The following is a 12,636-nucleotide window of genomic DNA, read 5'->3' as shown; positions in this document are numbered from 1 at the left end:
GCATCCTTCTTCCTCATTGTTCTGTTAGTTGCTGAAGATCCTGTTTGAAACCTGTCACTGGGAAGTGTTCCTTTCAGAAGTTTGGGTATCAATGTTTTCAAAACTTATTTCATACAAATTTGGGTATAGTACAATTCTTAAATATTGAATAGTTCTGTTACTTTGATCTTTTAGTTCTGATACAGTTATGTTTAAGGCTGTGATTTTTGTCACAGAATCCGTGACTTCCAGAGACCTCTGACTTGAGCCCATGGCGCCAGGGCGCTGCAGGGTCCCCCTGCCCCCTGTGGTGGCCGGGGACTCTGAGCTTCCAGCCACAGCAGGTACATGGGGATGCCCTGGGAACTCCCCATTTTGTCATACGTATTTCTAGTAAAAGTCACGAATAGGTCACGGACTTTCATGAATTTTTCTTAATTGCCTGTGACCTCTCTGACTTTTACAAAAAAAGTATGACAAAATCTTAGCCTTAGTTATGTTAGATCTGATGTCACAGCATTGTGAATGCAGTGATTTTGCTCTGCAGTGGTGGACCTGAAAAAGAGGAGTGGAGAAGGAAAACTCCTATTTCTGCATTTAGGCTAGGTCTGCCCAGGGCGCTAGTGGTGTCAGTCCCAGCTTGAGCAGACATTATTTGCACTAGCTCTCATCGAGGTAGCATGCTAAAAATAGTGGAGTCATAGTAGCATGGGCAGTGGTGGCGCGGGCTAGCTGTGCCAAGTACAAACCTGACTGGACCCCATGAGTACGTAATTGGGGCGACGAGCTTGTGCTGCCATTGCTTCTTTGGCTACACTATTACTGTTTGCATGCTAGCTGAGCGAGAGCTGGATATCACCGCCCCAGCTCCAAATATAGACATGGCCTCAGATAATCACGGGTGGAGTCATATTTAAAAAAAAATTATCACTATTTTACTTAATGATTATGAGAATTTCATTGAGGGTGGGCAGGAAGGAAGGAAGGGTTTCCAGCTTAGAGCACCAGAATTCACTCATAGTGATAGTGCTGCCTATCCAAGAGAAATGGTAACCATTTTTGTCTGAGGGAGTGCATCCCATTATCAAGTAAAACATCTTTTTTGTGTTTGAAAGATCATGTTCTGTGGCACTTTTAATAATAAAAGCAGCTTTCTTAAAAGTTTCAAGGAGTGGTTTCCCACCGGTAATAGGACATGTACACATTAGTGGGAATATTTATTTTTTTGTTACAGTGGCACCTAAACATTTTGTTTGGATTATTGTAATAAAAGTTTTAAAATTATATCTTGTTTCAGAAAACACCAAAAGAATCTCTCTTCAGCTTCATTTAGCTTTAACTTCAAATGCAGCGTGGGTTCAGTGTCCCAGTCATTTAGAGCTCATGAACCAATGTAGGCATATAAATGTACGTGTGGACCCACGTGGTCTGAGAGAAGGAGTACACTACACAGAGGTATGAAAGTACTTCCATTTATAGACAAAAGTATTTGCTGTCTCTCTGTCCTCTGGTCATTTTCATTTAACTTTTAGAAATCATTTTTCTAGTAGATTATAGCATCCAAAGCATTTAATTTATTTTACTTTCTCCTGTACTGGGTAGCAAATGCTATTGCACAATTAATTTATTTAAAACAGGAAAAACTTGTAGTTTCATGTAAGAAAAAAGTAACCATGTTCTTTATCTTGCCCCCTATTTCTGAAAAATTTTGTAATATTGACACAAAGCAATTACATTTTTTGCAGACTAGTTAAGTGTAGATTTTTTTTAACATTTCAGATCATTTTTCCAGTTAGCTCTTGTAATTGGTTACAAGAGACTTACCATAGCTGTTCAGTGTGTCTTAACTCTAAATATTTATAACTTAAATGTTTTTTCTTAAATTTTTTAAATAAAATGAAGCATTTTTATATCTTCTTGAAATATCTGAACCTCTGTGTGTATGTCTACACAGCAAATAAAAACCTGCAGCTGGTCTGGTCAGCTGACTCAGGCTCATGGACTCAGGCTGCAGGGCTGTGAAATTGTTGTGTAGATGTTCTGGGGGCAGGAGGGATCCCAGAGTGTGCCCAGCACAAATGTCTGCACAGCAATATTTAGCCCCACAGCTAGAGCCCAAGTTAGCTGATCTGGGCCAGCCGTGGCCATGCCTCAGGTTTTTTAATTCCAGCGTAGAAGTGCCCTGTGTGGCTAATACTTCACTGTATGTGGGGAAGGATAGTGAAAATTGGAGTTCAAAGTGTGTCTTATTGAATTAAATGGGGAGGCTGTTTTCAATTCAGATGTTCTGCTGTTCTCTTGTCTTCTCTGTTCTCTCCTTCATTTTTGTCTCATTGATCCTTTTAAAAATAGTTTAATATCCCCCAAAAGAGTCCAACACTTAGAATAGCACTAAAAGTTCTCTATTGCATTGCAGCTAGAATCCTCAAATGTTGGTGCAACAACAAAAATAACTTTCCTTGTTAGAAAGAAAACATTTCAGGTTTTTAGAACAATTATAAAAAACCTAAGATCTCTGATTGCACTGCAGTAGCAGTGAAGAAATTTGTCAAAGGGTCTGGAGGTAGTATGGTTTCAGTCACGCTGATTTTTAAGACTGGGACTTAAGCAATGTTGATGAATTGTGTCACAAAAAATAAAAATGTGGAGAGCCATAATGGACATGTATGTTTTGGAGGGTGCAGATTGAGAGTGAACACAAGACAGTGGTGTAGGAAGAGGTCTAAGCTGCAATTAGTCCCTACTTAACCAAGTAACTAAACTTGTCATATGTGATTGTGTCAGTGCAGAAACCTATGAAAAATTATGGGAGTCTGAATCTACTAGCTAAAAAAGTATTAATTCTTAAATTGGTGCTACTTAAATGTTCTCATGTGACAGTGATTAAAGCCTCTTAAACCTGTTGCCCCTCTAAGTTCATTGAGCAATTATGATATAGAATCAAAACACTCCACAGCCAATTTATACAAGCTCACCCAGGTCATATTACATCATACTTAAATGGCTTTAGAACATGATGCTGTGTAACTACTTAAATAACATCTTGATTAATTTGTCAGGTGTGTGGTTATGACATAGCAGCGCCTAATGCAGGCCCTTTGTTCAGAGTTCCAATAACTCTTATTATACCAGCAAGGTCAGTGAACATTTACTTTTTTTTATTTTTTACTCCCATGCATGGCTACATAAATACCTGAGTATTATGTATTGTCCTAGTTGCTTTCTTGGGTCTTTCAGGCAGTTCTGGTTTCAGGTGTTCCAATATCCAAGTCAATATAAATCCTCTGCCATCAGGAATAGTGCAAATTGCCCCCATCCTGAATACAGAGATGGCCACAGAGAGAGAAGCTGAGTTAATGTAAACGTAATGCCATTGTTCTCATTCAGTGGTACTGTATAAAGACTGGGTACTGATGAGTCTCAAGCTAATTTATGATGTATTGATGAGTCACCAAAATCCTAAAGCCAATATTGCCTGTTAACATGGTGTGTCTAGCTCCTGTTAGAAATGGGATGAGCCTATGTCTGACAAAGACTAGCCGTCATGAATTACTATGACCAGTGCTGATGGGCTCTGAAGAGACTCAGGTCATAAAGATGTACTTTTCGTGCAATAATAGTGAAGCACATTGTTATGGAATACAGGTTCCCTTTGAAATAAGCAAGTGTGCAAGCAAGGGGCATCATGATCCAAAGTGACAAATGTCCCATGGTCCTATCTGTATTTGACCCATGGGGATTTTAAACTCACTAGCTGCAGTTCTTATTTCTAAAAAGATTATTCAGTTTTAAAGTTATTAAACTTTAAAATTATATTCACAGAATAGATGAATCTTCACACTATGATCTTTCATATACTGATGTGCATTTTAAGCCTGGTCAAATCCGAAGACACTTCGTTGAAGTTCCTCAAGGAGCTACATGGGCTGGTAAGGAAAATTAAAAATACAAATTTATGTAAAAATTATATCTTTCAAACAGGCAATACTCTCAGATTTCAATGGGGGTATTATGGGTAAGACTTGAGGATTAAATCAACGAATTATTTGTGAAATTTTTTTTTTTTAAAGCTCTTTTGCAGGGCTGGGAGGGAGTTTGTCTTTTTATAGTATCTAGCACATTGGGACTCTAATTCTGATTGGGGTTGTGGCACTACAGGAAAAAATTACTAAATAATAATTGGGTGTATTTGCATCACTGATGGAAATTATGTGTGTGTGTAATAGTATAATTGACTCTGTTTTGTCTGGCTTAAAGCCATGTAGGAACATGATATTAAAGGGGATATGCCAGTGTGACAGATTTTTATTACCAATTTGCCTGGGCCACAGTTGATAAGTCTGGGACCACAGGATCTTTTTTGGGAGGAGACGAATTTTAAAGCTTTATTGATAAAATAAAATAACAGCAGTGTGTGCTGGGACTGTTCCCACCTCACTCAGGGGAAGAATGAAAGTGTTAATGCCCCTAGGCCCTAACCCACTTTCATACTCACACACGCACTACCCTGACTTGGCCAGGTCTGGGTGTAATGTCAGAAGAAAAGAAGGGGAGTGCTGTCCTGCACCCAGGGCATCCAAGAATCTGCTGCGTTCTCCAAATTGCTCCAACTCTTAGGAGAGTTTTAAGACCTGGGCTTCTTTGGAGGGTTTTCGTCCAGAGCCCTCTGTTCCTGATGCTCTTTGTCCCAGTCCAGACATGCTTGCTATGGTCTCTTTCCCTTCCCCAAAACATCTTAGCTTCATGAACGCTTGGCTGGCCCCTACTCTTGTTGTCTCGTCTGTGTTTTCAGCTTCTGCAGCCCTCGGCTTGTTTTGCTGTCCTGCAGGTGCAAGGTCTGTGTAGTTTCTCATGGTCACTTGAGCAGCTTTCACTCCTCCCCCTCCTTGGTCTTTCTGGGCTATCAGCCAAATTTTGGTCCATATTATTCATATTTTGAACAGTGATCAAAAAAATGCCAATGAAAACTAACTTTTTTTTGTGAATTTCTTGCCTCATTTCTAACCAACTACAAAATAACTTGAGTAAGAGGCTAGGCAGCATACAGAGGAATAAGACACATGAATAAAATGTCTGTGATACATCTCTTCATAGTTTGTTTGTAGAGTTCCCAGCCCGAGCCTGAGTCTGCTGACTGGGCCGACCATGCTACACATCTTTTATGCCAGTGTAGTCATATCCATAGGCACTTGTGTGTTGAATAATAGCTGTTTTTTTAAAAAAAATTTGGAGTCTAATTTTCTTGTCAGGCCAAAAAAATTTTCTCTAAACATTTTCCATTATTAGCTTTTTTGGCTACTGAAATTAAGCTCTGTTTTGAAAAAGTATTTTCTTTAATCTAGAAGTTACTGTATGTTCTTGCTCAACTGATGTGACTGCCAAGTTTGTTCTTCATGCGGTTCAACTAGTGAAACAAAAAGCATACAGAAGCCATGAGTTCTATAAATTCTCATCCTTACCAGAAAAAGGATCAGTGACTGAAGCATTTCCTGTCTTAGTAAGTTAATTTAAATTTGAATATCAATATGTACAAAAATTAACAGTAAATTGTGAAAGAAAATTGCTTTTGCTGAGGTGTTATTCAGAGAACTGAAAGCAGCACGATATAGCAGGGCCTGGATTCAGTTGGAATTATTATGTTGAATTAGTTTAAAACTAATGCACTATATTTCCATTCTTTCACTAGTCATCTTAGTTACGCCATATTTTATCATTTTGATATTAAAACTGAACATAAGTGAATTTTGTGTTTTCAGTTGCTGGATTAATTTAATGTGTATTAAAGAAGCCAGACTGGTAATCCAAAATCAGTTTGTTTGAAGAACAGGCACAGTAGAGACAGTGATAATGCAAGATTCCTCCTGTTGCCACATACCTCAGCCATGACCTGAACATCATATCAACGGTTCATGCTCTGTGTCCATTCAGTCCTTAGCCGCTTTGAAAATGCCATAGAACTCTACCTAAATTTTGGAACTCTTGCAGGAGAGAGTGAAGACTGTGGACCTCGCTGCTTTCAAAACTAAATATTCATTTCTTCATCTTAGCTTTCCCTCACTGAATCCTACATATAGATAGGCAACAGCCTCTCCGTCTTCTTCTGTAAACTAATCAAGTAGTTTTTCCTGCAAGCTGGGAAAGGAAGGAAGTACTATTATTTAAATGTATCTTTGTTTAAAACCTATTTATATAGAAAAATGCTACACCTGTCTCTGGAGTGTTGTGTTCATTTTTGGTCATAGCTAGGATATCAGACATGATTTATTGGAATTGTCTTGCATTTGCAGGACAAGCATAGTGTCCTGGCCAATTCTGTGTAAACTTTGGATTACTGGCATAATTGGAGTACTTTTGAACTGCGTGCAAATTCCTTTGTTCTTGTGAATTTATTTTTGGGGAAGGAGAATGGAAGGTGAGGGTGTGACTATGTCTAACTTCTGTCTTTTCTATTACCCAGGGTGGAAAAACCATTGAATTTTGTATTGCTCGTTGGTGGGCAAGCCTTAGTGATGTCAGCATTGACTACACAATTTCCTTCCATGGCATAGTTTGTGCTACTCCTCAGTTAAACATAGTGAGTTTTTTCATATTTTAGTTTGTTGATCAGTTTGAGAAATTCTTTGATGAAAAGATTGTTAGATGCACCTTGAAGAAAATTCAGACTGTACATATAGCTGAGATATATGTCACTGATTAATATTTCTTAAATGCACAGTAATAGGACTAGGAACCCGCAGAAATGTATTGATCACGATTAGTACAAAAAAGCTTGGATTACAAAGAGTATACAAAAAATGTAAAACATTTCCGAGAAACACATTTATGATCTGATCTTTTTTGCTATGTTCATCCACTAAACTTCCGAGTATTTACAGGAAATAATGGTCTAGGAGGCAGTTTTTTCAAACGTAAATACCTAAAGTAGCAATGGACTTAAATTACAGCAAGGAAAGCTGAGGTTGGACATTCGGACAAACTTCCTAATTATCGGGGTAGTTAAGCACTAGAATAAATTGCCATAGGAAGTTGTGGAATCTCCGTCATTCGAAGTTCTTAAGAGCAGCTTAGATAAACACCGGGCAGGAATAATCTAGAATGATAATACTCAGTCCTGCCTTGAGTGTTTGGGGACTGGGCTAGAAGTCCTATTGAGGTCTTTTCTGCTCCTACACTTCTATGATTCTATTCTGACGAAAGGCCAGTAATGGGTTAGAATTTTTTATATGTACTGTATAAAGCTAGGAACCAAGTTAACCGTTAAACACTTCTTTTTTTTTTTTTTTTTTTTAAAGCATGCTTCAGAAGGCATTGTCCGTTTTGATGTTCAGTCCACACTGCAATATGAAGATATTGCTCCTTGCATAAATCTGAAAAGCTGGGTCCAAACGCTCAGGTACAGTTGCTGTTTTGGGGACTTGGACTTTGAAAATTGTCTAATTTTTCAAAGTTACTTAGCATGTAATTAAAAGAGTAATTCTGAAAATAAACATGAATTAACAGTAAAATCATTAACTTTGGGTATGTCTATACTACCCGCTGGATTGGCAGGCAGCGATTGATCCAGCAGGGGTCGATTTATCGTATCTAGTCTAGATGCGATAAATCGACCCTGGAGTGCTCTCCCATTGACTCCTGTACTCCACCACCGTGAGAGGCGCACGAAGAGTTGATGGGGACGCAGCAGCAATTGGCTCACCACAGTGAAGACACCGCGGTGAGTAGATCTTAGTACGTCAACTTCAGCTACGTTATTCACATAGCTGAAATTGCGTAACTTAGATCGTTCCCCCCCCCCCCCGCCCCAGTATATACCAGGCCTTTTCCAAACTGTAACCATTTGGACTGAAAATGTCCAAGCTGTTTTCTGCTTCAGGCTGATTTAAAAAAAAAATCAACCTGAACAGTGCAGCTGTTCCAAAGAACAAGGCAAGGTGAAAAAACATGTTCTGCAATGTATGTATGTTTGTTTTTTAACACTCTCTGGAAACTTTTTTGTTTGGGAATCTGTAGTGCCATTGTGCTTTGGAGCAAGAACTTAAAATTTGGCTGGGGATAGCCTTTACTGTTCCTGTAAAAATCTACCCAAATTTGGCCAAGTTACAAGCCTTTGAAAAAAATGTATTAACCCATGTTTAGCCTTTGTAGGGTTTAGTAGCTAAAATCTCTGAAGATTTAGTTCTCACTGAGCATGTTCCAGCACCTCAGAGTTTCTAGTGCTGACCAGACTGCCCATGTGTCATGCTCAGTTGCTGTGTGTTCCATCCCAGGGTTAGAGGGACTTGCTAGGACTTCCTTTATAATGGCAGCTCCAGGTTGCTTCAGGCCAGTGTAGGGCGGGAGTCTGGAACTGAGCAGGGATACTGGCTCTCCTGTGTTCAGTGACCCTGCCTAATGGTGCCCAGAAAGACTTCTCATCCTAATCGCATTTGCCATGTCCAGCCAGTCCTAATCTCCTCTTCTGGACTCCTTGTCCAAGTCCCAATGAGGATTAAGAGGAAGCCACCTGACTCAAATGCAGAAGGGACTAGAACTGAATAGGGGGAGAGGAGAAGGGGGAGATAGGGACAGGGATCCTGGTGAGACTGGGGCTGGCGGGAGGAGGAATAGAAACTGTTACTAGGATCCCGAAGGGGTTAGTGACTCAAACTAGTTGAGCAAGAAGATTAGAGCTGAAAGCTTAAGAGATTGTCGGGAAGGGAATCTGGAACTGGGAGACAGTTGGTGGGCTGGAGAAGAAACACTGAGATTGGATGAGGAGCTGGGTGGGAGATGGAGAGATTGGGACTGGCTAGACAATAAAACTGAGAACCAGGGGGGAAAGAGGGCCAATGGCAAAGGAAGAGAGGGGAGATCTGATGAGGAGTTGTGAAGTGGGTGAGAGAGAAACTGTGACTGCTTAGGACAAGGAACCAGGATGAAATAGGGAGGACTGGGATGATAGTGCTGTGGGGAGGGAAGAGAGACACAGGGCAAAGAATCAGGAGGGAATAACTAGGAGGGGGGACACTTGGTGTGATGGGAAGACCTGGACTTAGACAGGATCCCCAGTGGGGAGACTAGAATTGGCTGGGCAAGAAAAAATGTGGTAAGAATGAGAAGCCTGAGGAGTGGAGACAGCATGAGTAGGCAAGGAGGATTGGACTGGGACCAAAAGCCAGGGTAGGGAAGAACAAGACAGGGGCAGGTTGTTGAAGGGGATGGGAAAGAGGAAGAACAAGTCAAACTTGGGGGGAACGGGAAGAAGGGTGTGTGCCTGTTGGAGCACACTTCCCTTCTTAGCCAGGAATGTAACCCAAGATCTTTCATCTGCTAGGAGATTTCACAGTATTTACTGACAGGAAAGTGTCCCCTCCTCCTCTAATGCTAGTCTATATGGAAGATGACAACCTGCTACTTCTGTCAGTTACTTAATTAGCTCAAGTGGCAGAGGACTGTGTTCTGGTTCCAACCTGTTGATGACCCATATGGGTCTCAATGTGATGCCACATGCTGGAATTTCTGGGTTCTGTTTGTTTTTTTTTTTTTTTTTTTTTTTTTTTTAAATCTAGGAGATTACACACACACTATTCAAAGGAAACTAAAGTTGCAAGATCAAGCACTCTAAAGTTAGGAGATGCCAGAATTGCCTAGAGCAATCATAATATTCTGCCCGTTTGTGCTTATGCATTAAGATGGTCTTTGATTATATCATCACATATTTTTTTTTTCCTACAGGACCCAAACCTCATTCAGTATGCAGCGGGGGGTGCTCACTTAATAAGCAGCCATTTAATTTTTTTTCATTATTCAGTGTGTCCCCTGTGCCTTATTTACTGCACACTCTTAAACTCTGATCTAAAGACAGAATTATTAATTTCCTCATGTTTTGTGGCACTCATGACCAGTATTTGAGTGCTTCATAAACATTCTGAATTATCTTTAGTGCCCCTGTGAGAGATGCGTATTATCCCCCTTTTTTATAGATAGATAGTTGAGGGGCAGAGACATTAAGGTCAGAAGTATCCACTCACCTTGGGTGCCCAAATTGAGACCCTCTAGAACCTGATTTTTTCAAAGTACTGCAATTTGTGTATTCCAAGACCAGCTCCTACTGAGTTCATTGCATTTGTGAGGTGCTCAGCCCTTCTGCAAAGCAAAGCCTAGAATCTCAGGTTGGGTGCCCAGAAAATGAGGAACATGTAATTAATGATTATGTGTGGAAAAGATGCGTTTAAGTGACTTGCACAAGGAACTCTGTGGCAGAGGCAAGGATATAGTCCAATGTCCAGAGTAGGGTTCAGCTGTCTTAACCATAGACCATCCTTTCTCTTCCGGCAATACCATGCCTCATTCGCTACACACCTTCCAACTTCTGCAGTAGTGGAGCAGGGATCCTGTAGACAAGTTTCCTTCACTACATAACCCTGATTCATCCCCAAAGCAGGTCTCTCCTTTGCAGTATAAGAGGCATGAGTTCTGTCAGAAAAAATAGCATGTGATCAATCATGTAACTGAAGACTGTATTATAATGCATGCGAGTTTCTGTTTAGACAAACTGTTTAAGCAAATTGTTTAGGAAAATGTTCCTGAAACTTGCTGTTGTTTTAATTACAGACCAGTGAGCGCTAAAATAAAACCTTTAGGATCCAGAGACGTTTTGCCAAATAATCGGCAACTATATGAGATGATTTTGACGTACAACTTTCATCAAGTAAGTTTTTTAATTGGTTCTTTAACACTTTTTTTAAACTTCATATCTCTATGTGAATTTCCTGACAGCAGGGGTAGGATGTGCTGGATCACAGAATCTTGGGGCTGGTCTACACTACGGGGTAAAATCGATTTTAGATACGCAATTTCAGATACGTGAATAAAGTAGCTGAAGTCGAATATCTAAAATCGATTTACTCACCCGTCCTCACCGCGCGGGATCGATGTCCGCAGGTCGCCATGTCGATTCCGGAACTCCGTTGGGGTTGGTGGAGTTCCGGAATCGATATAAGCGCGCTCAGGGATCGATATATCCCGTCTAGATTAGACGCGATATATCGATCCCCGAGCAATCGGTTTTAACGCGCCGATACAGCGCATAGTCTAGACGTGGCCTTGGGGTGCTTCTGTAGCTGATGCCAGTTGTAATGCAAACTGCGAGAACAGGGATTCTAATTAATCATAAATTGGAAGGATTGTTTTAAGTTTTACTATGATTAATATAGACTTTATTCCTGAATCATTATTTCAGAAGTGTACCTTTCACTACGCAATATTCAACTATGTTTTGACTCTATTTTTTTTTATATAGCCTAAGAGTGGGGAAGTGACTCCAAGCTGTCCATTGCTTTGTGAATTGTTGTATGAATCTGAATTTGACAGCCAGCTGTGGATTATATTTGACCAGAACAAAAGACAAATGGGGTCAGGTGACGCTTATCCACACCAGGTACAGAGGAATATATTTACCCTGATCAGACATTCTACATTCTCTTCCCCCTCCCCACCTGTCTACAGTCCAGACCCATGGGTATAGACAGACCCTGCCATCAGATAACCACAACATGTAGTAGTCGCACTTTTGAGTGGTGTATTTTGTAAAAGGAACTTGCTAACTGGAAATTGCCAGTGTTCTCCATCTGGTGGAACATGTGTCATTCTTTCCTTGTAGAGTAAGGAAGAAGATTTGAAATATTTGACTTTCTTTTTTTAAGTACAAAAAGCTTTTACCATGTGACTGCTTGCCTTAGTGTGACCAGTGCTACCAGAGAAGTGATCTGCAGTCCATGTCTTTTTACTAAGATGTTGCACAGTTTCAGTTTTTTTCTGTGTAAGGCAAAAAGGGTCCCTCAAGCTCTTCGTAGTGCTGGTGTATTTGTCTAGCAGAGTGGTTGCCTTTGGTCCTATCAGAGGCATCTGTATTAGATTTCTAAGGTAGCCTCCCTCAGTGTCTTTCAACAGCCTTTTTAAGTGTGAGAGGCTGATTGTGGAAGACTTCTAGGTATTCTACCCTCTGTATAGGTTCCTGTACCGCTTTGGGAAAGGCTATGTATCTGAATTGGTATAGAAGAATAAAAAGAAAAGGGGAAAGTCTTCTTTTCTGACTTTTTAGTTCTTGGAATTATTTTCTTATAATTCAGATTCCCAATTGGCCTTTTTATTAATGTAGCTTTTGATCATTCTTACTGTTGTGGAAAGATCAATTTAAGTTTGTTGTTCACCAGAGTACTGGATGGGTACCCATAGTTGTATTTTTAAAAAAACTGAAGAAAGAAAATAAATTCACAAGTTCTTGTGCACAAAAACTGCATCACTCAAGCTTTATAATCACCAGCAAACGGACAGAATATAAATTAGCCACTTGATGTTATAACTTCCAGAACTCCTTTCACAGAAACAGGCCAGCATACTACATCCAGACCCAGAGTTCATGCATTTGACTTCTTGATTTTTGAAATCTTTATCTCCAAAAAGCTCTCACAATCTTTAGCTGTTAAGAATCTCTTGATAGAGGGCCATACAAACATATGGTGACTTGGAAGAGATTTTCTCTTTGGGCAGTCCTAAAGCAAGCTGACACAATATTTGCTTCTATTTCTCTCATATTGGATTATCCGTTTGCTGTTCAACCCTTCCCCCTCCCTCAAAAAACAAACAAACAGAAAAAAAGGTACGTAGCTAAACTGC

At 40.1% G+C, this 12,636-nt stretch overlaps 1 protein-coding gene across 2 annotated transcripts in view; it reads left to right on the top strand.

The window, feature by feature from the left end:
* The window catches only part of TPP2 (tripeptidyl peptidase 2), a 73,984-nt gene that overhangs the window by 30,451 nt on the left and 30,897 nt on the right, over window positions 1-12,636 (top strand). For both annotated transcript variants that reach the window (XM_032800936.2, XM_032800927.2), the window contains exons 14-21: window positions 1,277-1,434; window positions 3,039-3,115; window positions 3,802-3,908; window positions 5,322-5,476; window positions 6,437-6,553; window positions 7,272-7,372; window positions 10,573-10,669; window positions 11,261-11,398. In XM_032800936.2, coding sequence (XP_032656827.1) covers window positions 1,277-1,434; window positions 3,039-3,115; window positions 3,802-3,908; window positions 5,322-5,476; window positions 6,437-6,553; window positions 7,272-7,372; window positions 10,573-10,669; window positions 11,261-11,398 — 950 coding nt within the window. The remainder of the gene's footprint in view (window positions 1-1,276; window positions 1,435-3,038; window positions 3,116-3,801; window positions 3,909-5,321; window positions 5,477-6,436; window positions 6,554-7,271; window positions 7,373-10,572; window positions 10,670-11,260; window positions 11,399-12,636) is intronic.

The sequence above is a fragment of the Chelonoidis abingdonii genome, chromosome 1, assembly GCF_003597395.2.
Source record: "Chelonoidis abingdonii isolate Lonesome George chromosome 1, CheloAbing_2.0, whole genome shotgun sequence".
Classification (NCBI taxonomy): domain Eukaryota; kingdom Metazoa; phylum Chordata; order Testudines; family Testudinidae; genus Chelonoidis; species Chelonoidis abingdonii.
This window is presented reverse-complemented; position numbering and strand designations above follow the sequence as displayed.